The 23333-nt window shown below is 43.4% G+C and overlaps 3 protein-coding genes across 7 annotated transcripts; all 3 read right to left on the bottom strand.

Annotated features, from left to right (window-relative positions):
• Window positions 1–54: 54 nt before the first annotated feature.
• On the bottom strand, window positions 55–6315 carry gcat (glycine C-acetyltransferase). Its single transcript, XM_055035519.1, has 9 exons — window positions 6060–6315; window positions 4430–4560; window positions 3236–3337; window positions 3022–3168; window positions 2551–2705; window positions 2382–2464; window positions 1933–2104; window positions 1116–1237; window positions 55–1018 (listed from the first exon to the last, which is right to left on the bottom strand). The coding sequence occupies exons 1-9, from the start codon at window positions 6277–6279 to the stop codon at window positions 867–869; spliced, it is 1284 nt and encodes a 427-aa protein (XP_054891494.1). The 5' UTR covers window positions 6280–6315; the 3' UTR covers window positions 55–866.
• A 735-nt stretch (window positions 6316–7050) lies between these two features.
• On the bottom strand, window positions 7051–16604 carry tom1 (target of myb1 membrane trafficking protein). 4 transcript variants are annotated; one of them, XM_055035514.1, is made up of 16 exons: window positions 16383–16604; window positions 13792–13876; window positions 13602–13680; window positions 13368–13517; window positions 12480–12614; window positions 12248–12382; window positions 11146–11262; window positions 10819–10949; window positions 10689–10731; window positions 10484–10613; window positions 9906–9969; window positions 9592–9661; window positions 9208–9273; window positions 8804–8866; window positions 8420–8459; window positions 7051–7664 (listed from the first exon to the last, which is right to left on the bottom strand). In XM_055035514.1, exons 1-16 carry the CDS (start codon window positions 16432–16434, stop codon window positions 7570–7572), a joined length of 1455 nt encoding a protein of 484 aa, XP_054891489.1. In that variant the 5' UTR covers window positions 16435–16604; the 3' UTR covers window positions 7051–7569. The 4 variants fall into 4 exon arrangements, with proteins under 4 accessions (XP_054891489.1, XP_054891488.1, XP_054891490.1 ...); XM_055035513.1 differs by having other exon boundaries at window positions 10819–10952; window positions 16383–16603; XM_055035515.1 differs by lacking the exon at window positions 9208–9273 and having other exon boundaries at window positions 10819–10952; window positions 16383–16603.
• Window positions 16605–18477: 1873 nt separating this feature from the next.
• mfsd6l (major facilitator superfamily domain containing 6-like) lies at window positions 18478–23286 on the bottom strand. Of its 2 annotated transcripts, XM_055035489.1 has the most exons (3): window positions 23106–23286; window positions 22900–22942; window positions 18478–21682 (listed from the first exon to the last, which is right to left on the bottom strand). In XM_055035489.1, the coding sequence occupies exon 3, from the start codon at window positions 21630–21632 to the stop codon at window positions 19857–19859; it is 1776 nt and encodes a 591-aa protein (XP_054891464.1). In that variant the 5' UTR covers window positions 21633–21682; window positions 22900–22942; window positions 23106–23286; the 3' UTR covers window positions 18478–19856. The 2 variants fall into 2 exon arrangements, with proteins under 2 accessions (XP_054891464.1, XP_054891462.1); XM_055035487.1 differs by lacking the exon at window positions 22900–22942.
• Window positions 23287–23333: the final 47 nt, after the last annotated feature.

The raw sequence follows: 23333 nt of genomic DNA, 5'->3' as shown, positions 1-23333 counted from the left end.
TGAGTAATGCCTCTGGAGACACATTTTAACCAAAAAATGCAGCAGATCCAGATCTATACATTGTGTTACTCCTGGTTTTTCTATTATGTTGTTTTTTATTTTTGCATTTTAAAAAACTGACTTTTCACAAAATTTTATGTTTTCCTGACTCAATACATGTTTTTTCCCCTTTTTTACAAATTAAATCAGATATTCTGATCACCTACTCAGTACTGTTAGCTGTTATGCCACATCTTTTCAGTCTGACTTGCAGCATCAACCACCTGCTAAAGGGTCATTTCGCAGAATTTTACAAGATGTGCAGAAAGTTTGAAAACAAACACCTAAAAGTCCAGAAGTTTGTGAATTAAACGTACACAATAAAAAGTACATTCATGTCACTGATATTTGATACTGATACCTGTTATCAGTATCAAATAGTTGATACTGATAAAGTATTTGGTACTTGATAGACAAATACAAAAGTGTGCAGAATCACAGCCCTCTGCTTGATAATTCAATGATACGTTTTCCCCTTCTAAAGCAGAAGCAGCTAACAAAAAACATTTTCAAAATTCAAAAGACAAGTTTATTGTTTTGGCATAAAACAACCTATTAAGTCATTATTATATTAATTGTCAAGCATCACTAGCGACCACTCAAAAATCACATTCACGGATCCCAGAGAAACATCGTCTCTTTTGTAAGACATAATGCAGCAGAAGTCAGATTTTCAGCCCTTACTGTTACAAATATAAACACCTACGCTCCGGCAGAAACACAAAAAGGTAACATTCGTTCTCATCGACCTACAGGCGTAACTAATGTTTCCGTCTCTGCTCTTCATCAGTAACAGGCAGCGTGAGCGGTCGGCCCCTTTCCCTCCTTCAGGAGACGACGCCGTGTTTCCTTCCCGTCTGGATGAAAGCGTCCACGCAGCGGTCGATGTCGTCGTCTGTGTGGGCCGCCGAAATCTGAACCCGTATTCTGGCTTTGCCCTTTGGCACCACCGGGTAGGAGAAGCCGATCACATAGATCCCTGTGGGAGGAGGAGGAAGAGGAAGACGGGTCGTCAGCCGAGGTTCTGCGTCAGCACCCGCCCGTCGTGGGCTTCGCCGGGGGCGATTTCCGCTCACCGTGCTTCAGCATGTCATCGGCCATAAGAGAGGCCAGGCGGGCGTCACCCAGCATCACAGGGCAGATGGGGTGGGAGGAGCCAGCGATGGTGAAGCCCGCCTGCGTCATCTTGTTACGGAACCTGATTGGACGATGTTCAGAGGAGAATTAGAAAAAAACCCAAAACAGACAGATGTTTTGGTAGCTCGATCTGCCTCAATTTTCTTAATTGGGCCAATACTGACATGTCTACCTTCAGACATAAAAATCAGTCAATGGCCCCTTTTTGTTGACAATACTCACCCCAATGTTAGCAGCAAAAAAAATATAGTAAAAAACTGGTAATACCAAAATTGGAATCATCAAGGTAGGGCTGGGAGACAAATCGATTTTAGCGATTAATCGAATTTTTGGGTTTCAATCTTTTTTAAATTTGTGGGAAAAAGTGTTTATTTTTTTTTTCATTAATGCCCTCCTTGTGTTTCCATAGTTCAGTGATGTCAGCAGGTCTGTTACAATAAAGTTTTTTGGACAATAAATTGGCCCACGCGTTACTTCGATAAAATGATAATATTGTTGTTATGAGACAATTTCCAAGTGTTCTCAAAGATCACTAAACTTTCAATTATTCTGAACATTTAACATCACCATTCAGTTGAAATAATAATATTAATGGGAAAAAAAAATTTAGTTTCATGAGAACTCAACCAAGAAAAACATTTTCTTATTGAATGGAATCGTCAACGTTTTTCCGACATTAGCGGAATACTGATAAAGTTTTGCTCACATGAAAATTTCAGGGAAAGTCGCCATAAACTTCTGCAGGGCAAAACGCACCTCATGGTTTTGGCCGTCATGCTCTGCGCGATCTCGTTGGAGGCGAGCAGCAGCTCCACGGCGCGGGTGGCGCAGCCCACCACGGGAGGCGGGAGGGCGTTGGAGAACAGGTAGGGCCGGGACCGCTGCCGGAGCAGGTCGATGAGGGGCTTGGGGCCAACTGTGTAGCCGCCTGAGGGCGCAGACATGGCAAAAGAGTTCTATTTAGAATTACGCATTACTTACGCCGATGGGTTCAAGCGATGCCACCAGCAGGAGGCAGCGGTTCTTATTTTTACAACACCGCCGCGTCAGCCTCACTTGACGTGTGAGCTTAGGTTTAATTGTGGTCCCAGCCTCCAGGCTTCCCATTTTTCAACATATTTAAACAAAATCCGTTATTAGAGTGTTTTTGCAGTTCGGTCACTAAAACGTTCACAGTGGCGGCTCCTGTGTGGAAGCAGACGTACCTGCTGCTCCTCCCAAAGCTTTTCCCAGAGTGGAGTTCACAATCTGAACCCTGTCCATCACTCCCAGGAGCTCGTCTGTCCCTCTGCACGCCAAAACACGGACATTTAGTCGCCTTTCAGTGATGACAAAAAATGACTCGGTTGCTATTTGCCTGTGTTTGTGCCTCACCTGCCGCGAGGCCCCAGGAAGCCGGTGGCGTGGCATTCGTCTATGAACACCATGGCGCCGTAGCGCTCGGCGAGGTCGCAGATTCCTCGCAGCGGAGCCACGTCTCCGTCCATGGAGAAGACGCCGTCTGTCACCACCAGGCGCATCCGAGAAGACTGAGGAGGGAAAATAGCCACAGCTGATGCCATAAAATAAGTGCAAATATCACAAAATTCCTCGAGAATAACTTTAAATTAGCACAAAATTTGTGATTTTTGATTGAAAAAAGTTCAACATTATTTTAAGAAGTACTTATCGAATTTGGAGACAGCCGTTTACTCGTATTTGAACCATTCGTTAAAGGGCTTTATCAATATATTTGGGCACTTCAAGAGCATTTTTCAACATATTTCAACAAAATCCGTTATTAGAGTGTTCTTACAGTTCAGTTCAAGTACACCAATCCTCCCCCCACCCCCACCCCACACACACCTGAGCCTCTTTGAGCTTGACCTCCAGGTCACTGAGGTCCATGTGTTTGTAGCGCAGCCTCTTCGCCCGGCACAGGCGGATCCCGTCGATGATGGAGGCGTGGTTGAGCTCATCCGACAGCACGGCGTCGTCCGGGCCCAGCAGGACCTGTGAGAGGTTAGTTCACGCTTTACTGACCACCGTTTCTGGCGGCGGCGAGTGTCGCTAGACGTACTTCAAACAGCCCGGCGTTGGCGTCGAAACAGCTGGCGTACAGGATGCAGTCCTCTCGCTCATGAAACTCGGCCAGCTTCTGCTCCAGATTCTTATGCAGATTCTTCAAAAAAAGAGAGAGCAAAAAAATAAATAAATAAAAATCTGTTTTACTGGTATGAACCCGAACGGCGACCTGGCAAAATATTAACCACAAACTTAAGTGTGTTCAGTCAGAGGCTTCTTCAGATTCGTTGTAATACAGACTGCTACAGGATATTCCTTTCCAAAGATTATTGCATCACCATCGGCAATAACTAAGAATCTGGAATTAAAATGAGCTACAAAACTAAATTTCTGTGTAAAATCTATAACATATTTTTCAATTTGAATCCAAAAACTAAAAACTTTGATTATGCAGCGCAACATGAATCAATATTTATCTTTTTTTCCCCAACAGTATTAATAAACATAAATTTCTGTTTTATTTCCAATCATGTTTAACTTTTTTTTTTCTAGTTTGCATCTTCTATATTAATTTGATCTAAGAAAAATTAATAAACGGTCATATTTTATTTCAGATTTTTTTTCATATTTTGTATTTAGTTTTTATTTACCATCACTGGGGGAAAAAAAGTCAATCATACACTGATTTAAAAAATTTTTTTTTAAAAATATTTTCTCTTTGCATTTTCTCCCTTTGTGTTTTCTTCTTTGTTTATTGACAGATTTTGTTATTGTTATTATTATCTTCACATTGGAAAATGTCAAATTAAACGGAGGAGGGGAGCTAAGATAAAATAATGAGATTGGTAAGAAAATGGAAAACTAACTGATGTTGAAAATGACAAACATTATAAAATAAGTTGGGAATGCTTGTATTTTTATGAAACCTTTATTTAACCAGGAAGTGAAAAACTCACTGAGATTTAAAAAAAAAAAAAAACACTTATTTGAAGAGTGTCCTTATATTTTTTGGATGCAATATTTGGCAAATCAATTGCTCTGTATTGAATTTTGTTTTCAGCTGCATACCAAGATAAATGGAGCAAAGTGCACTTTCCACATCTTCATAAAAAATAAAAATGCTCAAAATGATGCATCATTTTCTCCCACTTCACAATCGTGCATGTTTTTATGTTGCTCTATAAACCCCACAAACGAAAATAGGAAATTCATCGCTTTCTGGCTCTGAACACATTAAGCACCACCTTACCTGCGTCCCACAGATGAACCTCACAGAGCTCAGTCCGGCGCCGTGCGTCTTCAGAGCGTCTATTCCAGCCTGCACCACCTCTGGGTGACTGGACAGGCCCAGGTAGTTGTTGGCGCAGAAGTTCAATATACCTAAAACACGGCAATTTTCACAGTAAAACAACAAATAATTTCACAATAAGTGACGTGAACGAGTCCTCAAATCGACACACAGCGAAGAGTGAGGGCGTAAAAAGACTCTGGACGTTTCGCGCGTGTCGGGTCATGACCGGAAACAAGTGGGGTCAATCATCTGGGAAGGGGTCAAAGCAGGAGCGTCAACAACGCCGCAGAGGATCTGCTTCACCAGCGGGACGGTAACAAGGCCGAGATAAGAGCTTCTGCCATGGAAACTGAGCATTTTGTAAACTGTCCGCCGTCAAACGAAACAAAAAGGATAAAATCTGCGACAATCAATAAGTCAGAGAAATTGTGGTGCTTAAAGCTACACTCTAGACATTTTCGTAAAAAAAAACTCATAATCGGTAGAACATCATAGCTGTCAGTTTTTTCTATTCATTTTTGCTTCGTTTCAAAACGTTTGTCCAAAATAAAATATTGTTTTAAAAAAGTGTTTTCACGCACATGCCGCTGATGACATCACAGGAGGCAACTGGTCAGTTTTTTTATGGACATAAATTGTCATGAAAAGGTTCAAACCCGACATGCAATGTAATTCAGTAGTTGCATAGTTTTTCTCTAGTGTATCGTCTTCTGGTCAACTCCCAGAAAATATGCCGTAATGTAACTTCTTATCAAAAATAAAATTACTCCTACTGGCAGACGCTAGTTATTAGCAACATATATCTAGAATGTACAAAAATGTACAAAAATGACTACAGACCAGGAAAACTCGGGTACAGAGATGAAAAGGTGCAAAATGGTAAAAATGATCAGCCCTTTAATTGCAGTGCCTCTTGTGATGTCATCAACTCATAGCACAAACAAAGCACTCAGCGCTTTTTTCCTGCCCTGTTCCTTCTTAAAAAGACATTTATTTTATGTCAATATATGTAGTATTTCATAATCCAGTCGTTTCACTAGATTTGTACACCTGTCATCGAAAAGAAAACACACCATTCGACAGCATCTTTAAGTTTTATGCTCTTTCATAATTTTTCCCCAAGAAAAACAAATAAATCGGTCTAGAGTTTACACAAATAACAAAACTAAAATGAAATTTTAAAAAATGTGTGCCCTGCTTTTAATGCAGTCCGTTGCAGATTTTAGAAGCTTCTTGCATGGAAATACAAAACTTATGGGATCTTTTTTTTTTTTTAGATGTATTTTATCATCTCTTTGTTAAGTTTGGCTAAATTATAGTTCCATTTAATCTTTGGACAGTCTGTGAAGCCCCCTGGGGAAGAAGCTGCAACAATAAACTGAAACAGAAGAAGCGCTCGTGCTGTTGCGCAATCATTGCTCAAGTGAATCGACTCTTCCGAGGGGAAACGTGTCGGAAGCAGGACTGTTTTTTTGCAGGCTGCTGTGTCGAACTGGACTGAATTCGACTTGTGGACGCACTAAAGCTGAGCACAGCCCGCCTCCCTGCTTTATATAACCTGTGGACACAGTAACCAGAGCGCACTCACCGCCACGGCTGCCTTCCACGCTGATTTGTGGACCCTGCTTGGAGGTGATGACCCGCTCCGCCTTCCAGGTGCCTGCGGCCCGGATGGAGTCCAGCTCGTGCTCTAGCACGGCTCGGGCATCAGCGACAGCCGCGTAGCTCCGCTTCAGAGCCGGTTCCGAGGACGCCAGGAGCCCCCGGGCCGGTCTAACCAAACCCCGGACCGCCTTGCCGAGAGACATGTCGCTTCTGGTGAGACTCTGGGGCTGCGCGGTTGCGTCACCCAAATGCTGATGGGCGTATCAGCTCTGGACCAATCACATGTCGCAGAAGAACAGCAGGTGGCTCTTTTCGTCCAATCAGACTCGGAGCTTTTTGACTGGGTTTTGCTACGGCAGCCGGGAGTTTGTTAGATAAACTACAGCAGCGATAATTCATTTGTTATGATAAATATAATCCGGAGTTGTTTGTTTTGTTTGTTTTTGACTATAAAAATGCGTTAACAGTAATAACTTTTAGCGCGAGGTGCAGGTAATAACAATGTCTTCCTCATTAGCCTAAACATAAACATGACCTCACGGTGACCCCTGAGGGTAAAAATATCAGGCTTGAAGCATTTGGTTTCCCACATCACATTTATGGTTCCTAAAATATAACCCACTGTGTAACATACTTTTATTCGTGAAAGGCCGATGGAACGGTGACTTTAGTTTTTATTCTATCAGAAAATGGCAGTTTCTAATTTTATATATATAGTTTTTGGACAGTTGCTGTGATGTGTAACCATTCATTTTTTCCTCTGCTCTGGGAAAATTGGTTTGGACTGGATTTCTTTCCTTCTTTTAGTTTCTTGATCTAACGTCTACCTTTTTGAAGCGTGCTCATAGTAGCCACCGTTTCATGGTAAACAACGTGAACCACCGAATAATAAATTGCGAGATGAAAACTAACAGTGATAGGTTGGATTTGGAGGAAAAACAATAAAAAGGCGAGAAGACGGGACAGTTCTGACGTCCAGTTAATAGCAGTAGTTTAATATCTGGCAGCAATCTGTCACAAATTTCTGTCATTATGCGAAAAAGCTGGAAGTACAAAATCTGGAATTTTTCCACATCCAACAAGAAAAAAGGTGAAGCGTTAAACAATAACAGTATGTTACATCAGAGCTTCACTTACAAGTTTACAGCGTTTTTACTTTAGTTATTTTTTAAAGTGAATTTTTACCTTTCATGTTACCAATATATATATATATATATATATATATTTATATACACATTTCACAGCAGTATAATACATAATATATTCTGCAAAGTGTTTCCTTGTAACATTATCTCTTTTGGTCAGGAATGTAACCATATAGAAAATGTGCAAAAGTTTCCTCGCATACAAACCCTCCAGTAAAAACATTCCTTCACCGCCGTGGGTTTTCATCCAGTTCCCAGCTCATTTTCCGGTCCAGCGTTGTTCCTCGTAACAAACCCTCCCACTCAATCAGAAGTCTTGTCGTTCCTATCCGGTGCCGCCGGACGGCTTCAGGACTCGGAGTAGCTGGCGTCCTGTGAGGAGCCTCGCAGGGACGGCAGGCGCTCCGCCGCTTTTGCTCTTTCTGCCAGGAACCTGTCGAACTCTGCCGAGAGCCAAAACAACACGATTCAGAGTTTGAGTCATGGCTGAAGGCTCCAGGTTACCTGGAACTGTTAGTGCTGGGCCTGTCGAAATAAATTAATCGTATGATAAATTAAAGCAATGTAAATAATTTAAACTTGCATGAATTATTGTTTTTCTCTTTTCTCTCTCTCTTTCTACCAAAACCTGAATGACAAAAGTCTTCGGTCTGATGCTTTGGTCTCAACTAGACCTTTTTCTGAAAGACAAGTTTGTTCACAGAGACTTCATCATTTATTTCATTAGTTGTTTCTGTTGTTTTAGGTTTTTTCCAGTTCCTCTGTTAACCCTCTCAGCCTCAAATTACTTGCAAAGACTAGCTAAGTAGCATTTAGCTGTTGCAAATCTGCAACATCTGCCTGGAGAGGGTTAAATGTTCAGTAGAATTTAAAATGTATCGCTCTTTGAGAATGTGTTAAGCCAATAACCATTACATAACTGGAAAATGGTCCAAAGCAACAATATTATCGTTTATCGCGATAACTTCTGGAAAAGTTTATCGTCCAGCAACATTTGTTATCGTGACCAGGCACATTCAATATTTGTATAAAACAGAAAACAAACCACTGCTTTAAAAATAACAAAAATAACAGATTCAAACGTTAGTTTCAGAGAATGTCGTCTATCTAATGGTTTCACTGGTAATCATGGCAGCCGCATAAAATGCTAGCTAGGATCAGTGAGTCATCCAGCAGGACTTAATGTTTCAGTCCTCACCTTCACTGGTCACACCCTCTGAGTCTTCATAGTCGTCGTACTGCATTGCAGAAAAAAAACACACACACAAAGTAAACATTTTCATCTGCCTACATTGTTGTAGTGTTTTGTCAAAGTGCTGGTAAAATGAGTTCAAATAAATCCTTTTTTTTGTTAACTGCAGCATCATTACTATACAGCGAAAGCGAAAGGAAATTCCAACCTTTGCTCAGAAAAAACAAATCAAAGTTCCTCCAAAAGTCGGCTTGTTTCAACAGTGTCTGCAGTTTTATAAAGGTAGAGTTTTCAGAGAAGACTGTGTGTCTTTAACATTTAAACTACAGCAAGATCGGTGCAACGCGTCAGAACAGAAACGAATCAGCTTCATAAGATCTGGTCGCTGACCTCGTCCTCCAGCTCCAGCCATTTCTCCACGTCGTCCATGACGTTGGACTGGTTGATGGGGATCTGAGGAGGAAAGAGTAGAGCGACGGGTCAGTAGAGCCGGAGGTGAAACAGCGGAATCATCATGCCACCAAACCACCGAAGAGCACAAGTCGAAAGCGAAAAGGACAGAAGACTCAAAAAAGCGAGGAACGTAAAAAACTCAAGAAGTGAGGAAACAATGTCGACACGTCCCAAACGTGCTCCCGGAATCAAACACCAACATGCGGACCGTTGGAACTGACCTCAAAAAAATAAATAAATAAAATTAAGTTAATAAAAAATTGACAAAAACAGAAACAAAAGTCACCCACAACACGTGTGAAAAGCAAGCGTTTGAACACGAGCTGTGCATTCAGACCCACCATTCCCCTTTTAATCATCCAATCTAACTTTGGTGAAGAGCTGCGGGTCGAGGCTGGACTCTCATCCTTCGTGCATACACACACACACGCACACACACACACATATAAAGAGTTCATTGAAAAGGAAACACTTAGAGAGACATAACTATTCCCCCCAAACTCACCACTGTGTTCACAGCACAGACTCTATAAAACACCCATTTAAAATCTAACTTTAAGCCTAACTTGACTTTTGTTTTTTGTTTTTTTACCATTTTAAGCTGCTTTCACTTTAACTTTCACATGTGCTCAAATGTCCCATGACAGACAACAAGTTCAGTCTTGTGACTCTCAAATCTGTAGGAATCCCAAATGCCACTGTGTTTTGTTTTTTCTTCTTCTCACCAATCCAGAGGTTTGTAAGCTGCTGCCTCGACCTCGAGCCAGATCGTCCGCCGTCACTTCATTCGCATCACTGGAAACAACAGTTCTGTACGTTAATTAACTGCCATTAGAGTCATTTACATAAGAACAAGGCAAACTGGGTGAAACGTTTCTCTTGTGATTTTAGATGATTTGAGAGAAATTCAAACCAGTTAAAATCAATCATAAGCAGATAAATAAATAAAAATAACGAGAAATTGGAAATAAAAGGCTGTTCGATGGGTTGCCGGTTTCAGCCTTTCAGAATTGATTTATAACAAATTTTTTTTGTTCACCTTGTTAGTTGCTGACTTGAGGTGTTTATTTTCTGCGACAACATGTCGTCTGATTCGCTCGTACCTGAATACGAAAAAAGAACAGGAAGTGTCGTAAGAAGGACAGAACAACAACGTGAAAAGAATCGATGGTAAAATCTTTAGCCAAAATATTCAATTGAAAATGGCGCAAAGACAACATGCCTCATACTTATACAGAAAAACGGCACATTAACAATGTAAAAAAATAAAATAAAATACATCGCTCTCCATATTTATTATCTATAGAAAAGGTAATAAATCTATGCTTTGATTAAAGCAACATGTTACACTTAACCAAGTACACAAATTCAATGAGAAACAATATTTCTGAATTAAGAAATAATTGCACTGACTTGACTTAATTGATTTGTGTAGTTAAGAAAAAAACCAGATGATTCCCCATCAAACACCAGGCAACATTTTCAGCAGGTGCTACAGGTAAACTATAAATGTCATTTCATAATAAATGTGTAAAAAAAATATTTCAGTTTCATCACTTTATGACTCATCTTGGCACCATTTGTAGCTGTGGACACAGGCAGAAATGCGTCACTCACTCAGCTTGGCCATCAGACTGTACAAGCTGTCCGGCTTGGACAGACTGAGGGAGCTGTCGCTTTTGACCGAGGCGATCCCTGATTGGCTGACGGGTGAATAAAGGTCCGACAGGTTCATGTAGTTGTCGCTCTGCAAGAAATCAAAAGAAAAGCGTCAAATCCGAGCGATACGTGACACGAATGTGAGGGTGCTGCTGCTCTTTACCTTCTGCTCTGTGCTTTGACCGTTCGTTAATCGTCTTTCAAACCTGTAAATAGCAAAACGACCGATGGGGATTACAAAGCCTTACTGAAGAGATTAATAATAATAATAATAATAACAACAATATAGGCACCTGTGGTAGCGAGTGAAGGCAGTGTTAATTTCATCGTTGGTGGCCAGCAATTCCTCGATCAGCTTCTCCTCGCTGAGTCTGGGGATGATCTTCACGATCCTGTCTTGCATTTCCTTACATACAGTGTACAACTGCTAATGACACAACCAGACAGAGCATGTGTGGGTGGGGAGGGCGGGGGGATTGAAGGGCCAGATGTAGCACGGAGTGCATGAAGCACTAGATCAGTTAAGGGTACCGCAGCGTCGTCAAGCGACAGGAGAGGAAGGAAATCCACAGTGAGGCGGCGAGGAGCGCATTCGGCTCCCGGGGCGGATCCATTTTTACCTCCAGCAGCTCCATGTCTGCCTGCTTCGCCGTGACCGGATCCAGCTGGCTCATCATGTCCGACATGGTGGACAGGTTGCTGCGCACCACGCCCAGCTCCGTCTTCAGCATCTTCACCTGCAGGCGACACGGCGAGTGAGTCGAAGAGCGCGGCGGCGAGCCGAGATGCGCTGAGAGATCGGTTGGCGACGGCCAAACCAGGGACGCACCGATCCCCTTTTTTCGCTTCCGATACTAATATTGGAGGTTTGATATCGACCGATTCCGATCCGATTCAGGAAAAACAATTCCGTGATGACTTAAAACGTTTCTATGTTTTAACTCAGGGTGAGATTTCTGGAGTGAACAGGAAGATGAACGTTTTAAAGTTTCCCTGTTCAACAACTTTATCCACCGCAGATTTCGCCGAATTAGGAAGTCTTGGAAGTTTTGGAAATCTCCAATCTTAATATGAAAGTGAAGATATTCATGCCAAGTGTGCTAATCATGCTAATTTGCTCATATAGAGCAGATTTAAAGTTCATATTTGTGATCACGTTGTCTTTGCTTTTGAAATATCAGTGGAATGGTGCTAATCTGAGGAGCTGCATAGTTTTTAAAGAGACAGAAGCCCAATTTTAAGGCGTTAAATTAGGAAGGCAAATGACTTTTAAGTCATTTTTAACACACAGTATAGCATTTTTATAACCGGTGAAGTTATGCTAGAAAATGGCAGGAAAGTACTGTCCCTTTCTATGTTTTTCTTTAAACCCCCTAAATAGAAATGAGTTCATTGGCTAAAACTTGTTGGAAGGACAAAGTGGTCCGATTTCGGCCACAAATACTCCTGCTGGTTGAGTGACTCAATTCTTAGTGAAAGGAAGGATGAAGGTTAAAGGCCAAAGTAAGAAATAGAAATAACAAGCAATTGTTAAACCACCTTCCTGAAATAATGTCTTTTTTTTTTTTGCCCAATTTTGGCAAAAAATGTTTGGCAAACTTTTTCTGTCAACTTTTAGAAAGAAGAGTGACTTGGGCTGTATTACTTCAGGAAGGTGACGAAAGAGAAACCGAAATTGTCAGAGCGCGGCGGCGGTCAGCTGTCGTCCTCTGGCTGCATCACCTGGCTGGGAGTGAAGGCGCCGGTTCCCTCCAGGGCCAGCCTGAGCTCAGAGGTGTGAGCCGGGATGAGAGGAGGTTTAGAGGACAGGTGCACAGCGGACAGAGCGGCGGCAGCAGGCCCGTTCCCAGGTACAGTCTGCCGCGCGCAGAGGCAGCGAGAAGACAAGAGAAAAGGAATGAGCAAAAGACAGGGGGAGGCGCATCGGGGGCGCGGCGGCGGCGGCGTCCCGCACCTTCTTCGGAGCCTGAGCCGACGGGTAGCCGTCGAGGTGAGCCGCCGGGAACTCCAGTCCCTTCCGCCGCAGGTCTTCGTACACCGACACCACGCCCGTCAGGTCGGGCGAGCTGCGGAATGCGTCGGCCCACGCCTTGTTGAGGGAGAAAACCACAAATTACTCACAGGCAACGACTAAGACCGGGCCCGGACCGGGCTCTTTGTTTCACCTCAGCCCCACCTGCAGGGCCTGGCACCCAAAAATGATGCTCCACCAACAGTGGCACAAGTTCAACATATTTTACGTAAGTGAAAAGTCAAAATTACCCAAGAAATGACTCAAGTGAGAGTGAAAAAGTATTTGGTCTCATGTAGAAACTGATCCAAAAAAAAAAATAAAAAATTTAATTCAGTTTCTATCAACATAAAACTTTAGTCGTGTGTCTGTGTGGTGGAGTTTTGGTCCAAAAAAATATATAATTTTGCTAGTTTGTAATGATTTTTCAAATTAGTCACAAAAACAAACAAAATTTTAACATACTGTAAGGTTATATTTATTATTTTGCACTTCTCTTATTTAGATAAATTACTTTCTTTTTATTTCTTAAAATAGCAAAATTTGCACTTAACTTTATATTCTGACAAACTGAAAGACGTCAGACATCAAAACATGAAATTATGTGGAAAAGTTGGAACTTTAAGAACTGAAATGAAAATAATTCACCTAAACAACTTGATTACAAAAAAATAAATACATTTCAGGCGAAAGAAACAAAAAATAATTAAAGTTTCTTTCAAAATAAAACTTCCAGAAGTTAGCGACGCTCCACAACAAGTCACTCAAGTGAAAGCAAATTCCCCCTAAAAGAACATATTTCCCAAAAACTTAAATGCGAACCTGGCCCACCTGTATGATGCCGAGGACCCGGTCGTGCACGATCTGCGGCGGGTTGTTCCGGGGGATGATGGAGCGCACCAGCACGCCCTCGATGAAGTCGCGCGTCGTCACCAGGACGTGGAATCTGTAGCCGCAGTTCTTCACGCACGTCTCCAGGACCTGCAGTCGGAAAGAGAATGAAGAGGACATCCAAGAGAAAACGAAGCGAGCTGCTTCGGCTCCACGATTTCACCCGACGCTCACAGTGAGGGCCAGCATGATCTCCTTGAAGTTCTTGTTCGCCGCGATCCGCTTCTTTATGGCTCTGACTGCGTCTCTGGGCCTGGAGGTCAGAGAGGGGGCAACGGTGAGACGCACGGGAGCTCGAGGGAAGGCCGTGTTTCTGACGATGACGGTTAAACACACACACACACACACATGCACGGATACACACCCTTCCTCTGAGCTGTTGACCATGTCACAGATCTCCATGTTGAGTTCCCAGTCTTCAGCAGGTGAGCTGGAGTTAGTGGCACGTTCTGTAAAACCCAAAAAAGTCAAGAGACGTAAAGCAAATACGACATTAATCCATATTTATGCATCATATTTTTTTAATTATACCATTAGCAGTTGGCCACTTTTTTTTCTTTTTTTTTTTTTTATTCTTTAGCTTAAGCATGTAGCTACAGTTCTAGACACTTGGAAATTAGACACTGTGTGTTAGCAAAGCACCGACAGAAAAACGAGTTAGGGACAAAGCTTTCATTTTGTCATTTTACCGTAAAATTATTTCTCTGACGGGAATGCACTCAAACGAAGTGAAAGGAAAACATCAGCAGTTCTTTGTGCATAAGCTGCACGGTGGGCGTGGCCCACTTCAGGGGTCCAGCGTCACTGTGGAGACGCACGTCCTCATTACGTGGAGATATTTTTAGCTCCTGTTTGCCTGGATGAAGGACAAACGATTTCCTGTTTGACCCCCCCCAAAAAAGCTGGAAGAATCATCAACGTCTCTGAAGAGACGGCCTGGATCAGATAGGTCTGATGAGCACTAATCAGGGGCGACCACAGGAAGCCGAAATGTGTGCAGCTATGTGAACGCATACGCTCCACTTTGGTGCTTTGAGAGCAGCACACTCCTAGATACCTAACAAACAAACAAAACCACAAAAACAAGCAGTAGAAACTACTGCAAATAATGTGTAGTTTTTGTCAATGACAAACTCATTGACAAACAATGAGTTTGTCAATTTCCTTTTTTGGGGGGTGACAATAGAATAGAACAGTTCTTTGTTTGTCACTCAGATGGGAAATTCCCAGTATAGTAGCTTGAGTGGTAGATGAGTTGAGAGTGGGGGGTTTCTAGGCCAGGAGGGGGCTTCAGGGCGGGTGGCCGATGTTTCTTCACTGGGGCAAAGAACAAAAGACTAAAAAATACACAAATCAGAAAACAGGAAGCATTTTATTGATGAATATTTCAAATTGGCCACGTTCATCAGGTTGCAGACACCTGACATAGCAGAGGAAAACTGTGATCCTATGTCAATTAGAGATAATATCAACGATCCGATATTAATATTTGTATCGGCCAATATCGAAAAAAAAAAATCCTACGTTGGGTATCAGTGCCGATGTGCCAGAGCCATAAAGACAGATCTTTAAAGTTTAATTCTGTCGTCTGAACGACATAATGGTTTGTTGTCTATTTTACACTATATGTAGAATTACTGATTTTGCTTTCTGATCCGCTTGAAAGACGGTTTGGTGCAGTTTGTTTTTATACGCTTCACCAAGATAGACAAGCTACTGATTTTTTTTGTATCACTTTCAGTTTCTTTGCTATTCATCTCACTTTGGCTATTTCACTCCTGACTGAACAAATTAAACTTGTGCCGTTTTTACATGTTCGACCAGGCTTGTGACGCGTGCGTTTCAGCGTTCTGTGCTGGCGCAGGGTCATCAAGTAAACTCGCAATTCAGTACGCTTATGCCCGTGTTTGTAAAAAGGAACGTTTCGCGTGAACTCAGCGGATGGATCGGAATCCAAGCCTCAAATATCGGTACTGGTATCGGAAGTGAAGAAAGCGAATCGGTGCGACGCCAATCCCAATACAGCCGAAGGTAACAGTGATTTTTTAAAAATTGTTTATTTATTGGTCAAAAGTAGCAATTGGTGACGCAAACAGAAGCCCGCTGGTACACCCATTAAGAACAACATAACAACAATAACATTTTCATAAACAATTGAAAGAAATCCACAACGCATAAGAAACTGAAAACCCCCAAGTTGACACGTTTCACAGAAAGATGAAAACAGGCCCACTAATAAAGCTTTAGCATGTTGTTTAGATGGAAAAACCCCAAACTGTTCACCATGAGCATTTTGACATTAGAAAATGTCAATATAGGTGTATGCGCTTCCTGCTTCCCAAGGCTACCATGTCTCTTTAGATGAAAACGAGCTCCTTAATCGTTGATATCAGAGCAATAATAATAATAATAATAATAATAATAATGATAATGATGATGATGATGATGATGATGATGATGATGATGATGATGATGATATCTGAAGCCGTCAGTTTGCGTGTACTGGTGAGTGAGTGGCACAGAAAAGCCAGTGTGATGTAAATGCGCTGCAGCCTGCTCTCTCTCATTTAGGTCAGATGGGGTGGTGGGTGGTGGTGCTGGGTGGGGGTGGGATGTCCGGCTCAGCTCGGTGCAGGTTAAAAACGGAGCCGACTGGGGGAACCGATCGGTCTCCCAGCACCTCCCCCCCCAACGCCGATCATTGTCTTCTCAGGGCGTGAATCGCGCCGTAAGCCTTCACGCGTTTTAAGTTGTTGTTTTAACCCTCCCAACCCCTACCCTTCACGCCCCCCTCCCGTGGCGAAACGCACCGCGTCTTGGAGTCAAATGAGAAATAAAGGAATAGAGAACAGGCTCGGTGGAGCCTGGGCGGACCGCTTGAGCGGAGCCGCTGATCGCGTTAAAGCGCTTTAGTTGTTTTCATTTTCTCTCTCCTTTTCTGCGTCGAGAGCTCACCGATTAACTGGCCCGCCGGCGAGCTGAACGGATTCCCCAGCAGAAACTCCATGATGGTTGGACGGTTGAGAGGGTCCAGCGAAGCGCCGACGTCCCCGGGGGCTCCCCGCTGCGGCTGCCGCTGCTGCTGCTGCCGCTGCTGGTTTCTCCAAAGTGGAGCACCGAGTGCGTCAGGCTTTAAAGGGAAAGCGGCCTGCTCCTCGTCAGACGCTCGCTGTTACAAGGTCGGTACGCCGTAACTGCGCCCCGCGGCGGCTGCTCGGATGTTTGCTCCGTTACAAACATAAATAAATAATTAAATGACAGAAGGAAATATTTGCATCCGCAGTAACTGTCCGAGCTGACGGTCAGGGGCGCCGCAAGGAATCTTGGGCCCCGTGAGAAAAATAGAATTGGGGCCCCACGCGCGACCTGTCAACAGCGTCACAACTTCAAAGGCTTCCGTTCTTTGGTCCAATACTGATAACTAGCACAATATTTACTGCTCATGAATTTTTTCAAGCAACAGTCCACATGCAGTATATAAGTACATTGCTTCAAGTTTTTCTATTAGGTTCAGATTACTGAAATGTTTCTCCCCATGAGCAACAGTCATAGGCAACGTGCAAAATACACTCAAAGCAATCCAATCTTCCAGCTGCAGTATGTAGCATTAATAAAACATATGTTGAGATTGAGATTGACAGCACTAAAACTCTCCTGTCTCTGATTAGTCTTCTGGACAGCAGAGGAAATCGATTGTTCACAGATTATTTCTCATACTATACAGTCACAACATAATGACAAGTTTTAATGAACCCAGGACCTTCTTGCTGCAAGGCAACAGTCCTACCAAATGCGCCACTGTTCAGCCCCAGAGATTTTTTTAAAATAATAAAAAAAAACATGTAATGTTTGATATAATAGCTCATTTCTGATATTTGCTTCTTCATTTTGGTACAAAAGTCTTACATAAACATTTTAGTTAGGATTCATATAAAGCAAAGTCAACACTTCGGAGCAAAAACATCCCAAGTCTCACCGTTTGTTTCTTCTCCCCCCAACTTTCCTCAAGAAATTCAAACGATATTAAAACCACCAAACATGTTTTTATGTGATGAGCTGCAGGCTAAAAGAAGCAATTATTGTCAGCTCTCAGCCTCTCGGGGGTGATTGTCTGTTCTCAGAGGCGCCACCTGCTGGTACAACGTCGGAAGCTTCCCGCACAATCCAAGATGCTTCACAACTCACCTTTACAGGCTTTGCAGGGACTATAACCCACCACCCATCTGCTTCTTGTCCCTCTCTGTGTTTTACATTATTGCCTGACTGGATGGCAGAATGCTGGAAACGGCACCAGTCCTCGAAGCAAAAAAATTCACCTGCACGCAGTGGAACCAGCAGGTTATATACACTGCAGGCAGAAGCCCCAACTGAGACTTTTCCAGCTACATGGTGCCATTTTAGAGCATAATCAAGTAAGTCTGTTGACTTCAGTTGTTATAAAAATGTTGTGTATATCAAATATGACTTAAAAGGAAATTAACTTGGTAATTTAGCACATTGAAATTGGGCCTATGTCTCTAAGAAGCTGGTGAGCTTTCTGAATATTATAACATGGCTCCTCTATTGACCCTTTAATGATTTTGCCAGCGTTGCACTGAGAAGCAGCTTGTGTAACGAGCTTGTGTAATGGGTGCTAATTGCTGCGGGCTAGTCTGAAGGAGCTGAGTGGGGGGGAGGGGGGTGTCATGGGGCAGGGGCGCTCTGTGAGCCAGAGGTTTCCAAAACGTGGAAAGTGCAGCTCCAAGGAGGCGGAGCCAGGTCCAACCAGACGTCTTGCATCAGAATGGTTGCCATGGGAGATTCGAGGATTTCTCAAACATGGATTAAAGAATCAAAGCAACACTCCTGGTACGTTTCTAATGAATTAGCATCATGGATTACTTTCCTTTGTTGTAATAATTTTCACTATGTTGTGTTGACTCAAATAAAAACACATCACAATCTTAATCTCTCTTAAGCTTGTTATTGAAATGAACACGATGTGAAAACATTTAAGGTCTATGAAGAATTTTAGGGGCTTCTGGACTCAAGAATCTCTCGTCACAATGCGTTCATGTTCAAATATATTTATTGTACTGTAAAAACAGGCATATTAATTTGACATCAATGCATAAACAGAAATCTCAATTTCCATTGTGCAACAGCGACCTTTGCACATTGATCAGCATCGATAAGAGGTGGAACGGTAAGACTCCAGAGATCCCAACACGTGCCGACAAGCTTCAAGTTCAAGTTCTGTTAACATTAACAGATCAAAATAAAAGCATCTAACACGAGGTGTCTCTCGCACAAACTCATTTTGAAAAACAGCTTTGACAGCAAGGTCCCCCACAGATGCCCAGAAGCAACCATTTCAATAGTGCTTAAGTTAAACTTAAATACATGCGGTCCAAGAACGAGCGCGTCTCCATCCGTTTAATCCTACATTTTCACAGTTTAGTGTCAAGTGTGAGGGACAGAAAAGATGGCTGCAGCAGTCAGAGTTGGAGGAGGATGAAGAGCCCTGATTGGGTGGGGTTGCAACAGGATGCCCGTCCAGTTTGGCCTGCCCCTCTGCACATGCTTTGAGTTTACTCTGCGCCAAGAGGCTGCTGTGTTTCTGCTCTCATGAGGTCGAAGCGGTTGAGCTCGCATACTGAGGTCGGATTTTTGGTCCTTGCAATCCTGCTGCTTTGTTTTCAAAAAAACGACTAAGCCTATGCAACCCGTACCTTTGCAAATATGTACATGTAAACTCTCACGAGGTAGAACCTGACATGCTGCAGGAAGCTGGAATGTTTTGCTAAAATTAAATTGCAATGCAATTCTGGACGGTAATGGAACCTGTCCGGGGAGAAAATCAATTATTGTCACCTGGCCTGTGGTAATAAGGGGAGACAAGTCAGGCAATGTTGCAAATCTGATGGGGAAACATATTTATTCCAATGCTGACGTAAACTATCTTCTAATATAATTGGGCTTTTCTAGGCTGTTGCTCACTAACATTTGATCTCTGATTCTAAATGTGAACCATTTCATTTTTTGTAACAATAATAAAACAGTCAGGAAAATATGTGTCGCACATATTTCAAAAAGGAAGTAGATGCTGCCTCAAAAGTCAAAATATGCCATTAAACGTGGTGGTCGCCGCATCTTGGAGTGGGGATGATTTGCTTCTGCAGGGATGGAGCAGTACCAAGAAAAATCTATTTGCAAAAGACCCTCTGCTTTCAGCAGTAACAGCCCTACAACTAATCATGTTCATTTGTCGGATTAGCCCAGTCAATGTGAAGACCTTAATCCAATTGAAAATCTGTGAATTTGACTTAAAATATGCTCTTCACAGGCAAATAAGGGAAGTGATGTTGTTGGAGCAACACTAGAAATGATGGACATTTTTAGCTCAGATGGATTTAATCAGCTCATTACAGATCAGAGCTGATTCTGATTTTAGTGTCCGATTCGTCTTTCGCAGTTGTTATTGCCTCGACTGTCCTCCATGGCCTTATCCAGCCAGTCTCTCTCCGGCTCAGATTCAGAGTCACTGGCCTCGCTTGCGTCGGCTGCCAAAAGACGCGAGTAGTTAATCCTGCGCTGGCGTGGGGCTTTCCATTGCAGGAGAGGAAGACAAGCACACCATGCCATAATTCCTATGGCAACCCCTCTGAACAACCATGTCACCCCAAATCTCTGCGCCACAAACCCGCCGGCAAAACTCCCGAGTACACTTCCAAGATGCAGGCACAGGGAACCGTAGACCCTTCTGACGCTTCTTTCGGCCCCTGGTGTTGCAACGTCCTCGCATTGAATCCTCACAGCCCACCAGACGGCGCCGCTGCTCAAGGTACCCAGCACCTGCGCAGGAAAGGCTGCCCAGGGTCCCCAGAGGAAGGAGTAGTAGAAGCACTGCAACCCGAGACTGGCGGCCCCAACGACGAGAATCCTCCCTGGGCTTAGGAGTTTGGATACTCTGCCAGCCAGGAGGGGAAAGAATGCCTGTGAGAGCAAAAAAAGAGCGAGGGATAGTCCCATGTGCAGCTCTGTGCTCCCGTGATCCTCCATCTGCCAAAGCAGGAAGTTCTCCACAGCCGAATTCACTACCCCGACAAGGACGATGGTGAAGGCGCAGAGTAGAGCGTGTGGGGAGCCGTGAACCAGCTGCACACCCTTAAGGAGCCCACTGGCCCTGTCTCGCTTTCTGTTCAGGTACAGAGGGAGGTAGACGCCTACGGGCAGGGCTAGAGCCGCCAGGCCCACGTAGGAATAAAAATGCACTGCGCTTCTGGAAGTGCGAGTGGCTGCTACGTGACAACTGAGCTGGGCGACCACAAGCCCAGTTCCTCCGACACCACATACCGCCCCGAGCAGACCCCATACATCGGCGCTGCCATGGCGGTCTGAGGCGTCCGCGTAGTCCAGATACTCGTAAAGCCCGTCGTCGGCTGTCCACTCAAGAGGAGCCGACGCAAACTCCCACACCAACACGATGATGAGTGTCAAATAGAAGAGCTGGTTCTGAATGTCCATCTCCTTAAGGCTCGCAAGAAATCCCGAACTTCCCTTCTGTTGGTCCTCAAAGCGGTCCGATGTGATCACAGACCTCTTATTCTTTGCTGCATTCACTAAGGAGCTGATGGTGGAATGGTCAACACTCGCTGTTGTCTGACTGATGACTGGCACCTCAGATGAGTTTCCTTGTGAAACAGGAGCGTCAGAGTGTTCTGTATGACTCCGATTAGGCGGAGTTGTTACAGGACCAAGTTTCCACTCACTGACAAAGTTATTAGGCGACGTCGCAATGACTAAATCTGAATGCGTTGGCAACGTCTGACTCCTAGTGCTAGGGGTAACATTCAACTGACTTTGGCCTGAACCAGAGCTCAGGTCAGAGGTGTTACAGGTGCTGCTCTGTGTGCCGGGCGTCCCTACAGACGGGAGGAGCAGCAGCAGCAAAACGGCCGCAGCAGAAAGCACGAGCGAGCAGTTTATCACCACCCGTCTCTTGTTATAGCGCTTGGAGAGGAGACCGGCCGCTGGACTCCACACCAGGGTTACGGCGTGCTTGGCGGCCATGATGATGCCAGTCATGGACGGAGACAGGCCCAGCTGGCGGAAGTACAGGGTGAGGAAGGGGAGCAGACAGGCTTTAGAGCAGCAGCAGAGGAAGCTGAAGGTGGCCGTCAGAATGAGGGCGCGCTTGACGTCGATCTGTCTGGTCCGCCTCATGGTTGTCCTCCAGCAGCACAGTGTCTCTAAGATGACGTCACATGGAGCAACTGGTGGGATTCAGAAAAGCAGAGACAAACAGGAAATAACTTAGTGAGCTGTTTCTTTTTATACAGAGTCTTTGAGAAATCATTTAATCTCCCATGGCAACCATTGAGCTGTGCAAAACGCTTGGGTGGACTTAAGATTCGCCTTTGAGTACGAAGCTCCTCTTCAGAGCTACAGTTTCTACTTCCCCGCTAGACCACCACTCATCTCCTTCAGACTAGCCAGCAGCAATTAGCAAACACCTGATAAAACTGTGCATCTGCTGAGCTCATTATGGGAGCTACTAATCAGTGCAACCCTGGTAAAAAAAAATGCTAAAGGGTTAATAGAAAAGCGATGTCATGGCTTACTCAAAGAAGAGCAGGAGTTTTTAAAGAGACAGAGGCCCAATTTCAAGGCGTTAATAACAATCCCCATTTGGGCAACATTATGTATTATCAAAAAAAAGGTAGTATCAATATGCTTTTAGATCAGATTTTCTTATTAGATCTAAAATAAGATCTAATTATGATATTAGATTATTCTACACATTACCATCCTCACCTGCAATAATCTATTAGCAAAAAAGATCCGTCCTTTTTTATGTTCATTTTAAATTCTCAAAATATATATAAAACGGTGGTTCTTTTAAGAAAAAATCAACAAATTTCCTGTTTTTTTTTTTTTTTTGCTGTCTGTGTTTGTTGTAATTTTATAAGTCGTGGCAATTGCAGCTCTAATTGAGTTTTATTTTGCTGACTGGAAAGTAGAAATGCCAAACCATTTTTGACATGTCAGGATGGCCTAGTTAAAGCGAAGACCTTAATCCAAGTGAGAATTTGTGAAAGCCTCAGAGGGTATGTAGACTTTTGAAGCGGCAACGTGTCGGTGGTTTTCCTGTGTAGATCCATCACCACATTGCCAACCTCATCTTCAACCAGGAAGTCCAAAAAGCTGACTTGTTTCATGTCATAATGTAAATATTACCTGACATAATCTATTATTTGGAATATAAACGATCAAAAAACATTATAAAAAACCCAAATACACCATTCAAATGTTAAAAGATTTGATCATGTTGCTGCTGTTAGTTTGTATGGAACAGGAAACAACGCATCTTGTTGATCAGCTTTACTACAGTGTAGATAAAAGAACAAGCCGACTTAAAGGCACAGCGTCTAAAAAAAGTTTATTCATGCTTAACATAATAGAAAAAAAAAACCAAAAACTTTTTATTTACCTTTAGATACATGAGCATCGCACCTCGAAGCGGAAATATGTTGCTGTAGTATAAACAACAAGAGAAGGGAGAGGAACACCTGTCAGGCTGGATACACCTGTCCCAGCAGGACGTCAAGATGTGCTCTACAACATTTGTCCACGTCACACCAAGCCCGCAAGGCAAGAGGAGGAAGAGCGACACAGAGTTAGAAATGTAAGCCTTACCCGGTGGTTTTCTTTTCCTTCCTCAAACTTCTTTACTGTTCTTTTATTTTTTCCACTGGTGGAGGCGACATGACATCCGTGTTTAGTTCAAAAAACACCTGCGGTAACCAGGGGAGGGAAAGGGGGGGCGGTTCATGCAACCAGTCAGGCTTAGTAACCGCAACTACACCTGACGAGGTATCTTCATGGCTCCAGCTCCCCCTAGTGGTCCGGAAGCCGCAGCGCGCC

The sequence above is a fragment of the Poeciliopsis prolifica genome, unplaced genomic scaffold (assembly GCF_027474105.1).
Source record: "Poeciliopsis prolifica strain line A6 unplaced genomic scaffold, Auburn_PproV2 SCAFFOLD010, whole genome shotgun sequence".
Taxonomy (NCBI): domain Eukaryota; kingdom Metazoa; phylum Chordata; class Actinopteri; order Cyprinodontiformes; family Poeciliidae; genus Poeciliopsis; species Poeciliopsis prolifica.
This window is presented reverse-complemented; position numbering and strand designations above follow the sequence as displayed.

Coding starts and splice junctions, on each gene's coding strand:
- gcat (XM_055035519.1), bottom strand. CDS start 6,279: ATGTCTCTCGGCAAGGCGGTCCGGGGTTTGGTTAGACCGGCCCGGGGG. Junction 4,561..6,059: donor CGTGGAAGGCAGCCGTGGCG/GTGAGTGCGCTC, acceptor GCCGTGTTTTAG/GTATATTGAACTTCTGCGCC. Junction 3,169..3,235: donor CCAACGCCGGGCTGTTTGAA/GTACGTCTAGCG, acceptor AACCTCTCACAG/GTCCTGCTGGGCCCGGACGA.
- tom1 (XM_055035513.1), bottom strand. CDS start 16,434: ATGGAGTTTCTGCTGGGGAATCCGTTCAGCTCGCCGGCGGGCCAGTTA. Junction 10,732..10,818: donor GCCTTCACTCGCTACCACAG/GTGCCTATATTG, acceptor TGCTATTTACAG/GTTTGAAAGACGATTAACGA. Junction 9,274..9,591: donor GCTTACAAACCTCTGGATTG/GTGAGAAGAAGA, acceptor GTATGCACGAAG/GATGAGAGTCCAGCCTCGAC.
- mfsd6l (XM_055035489.1), bottom strand. CDS start 21,632: ATGAGGCGGACCAGACAGATCGACGTCAAGCGCGCCCTCATTCTGACG.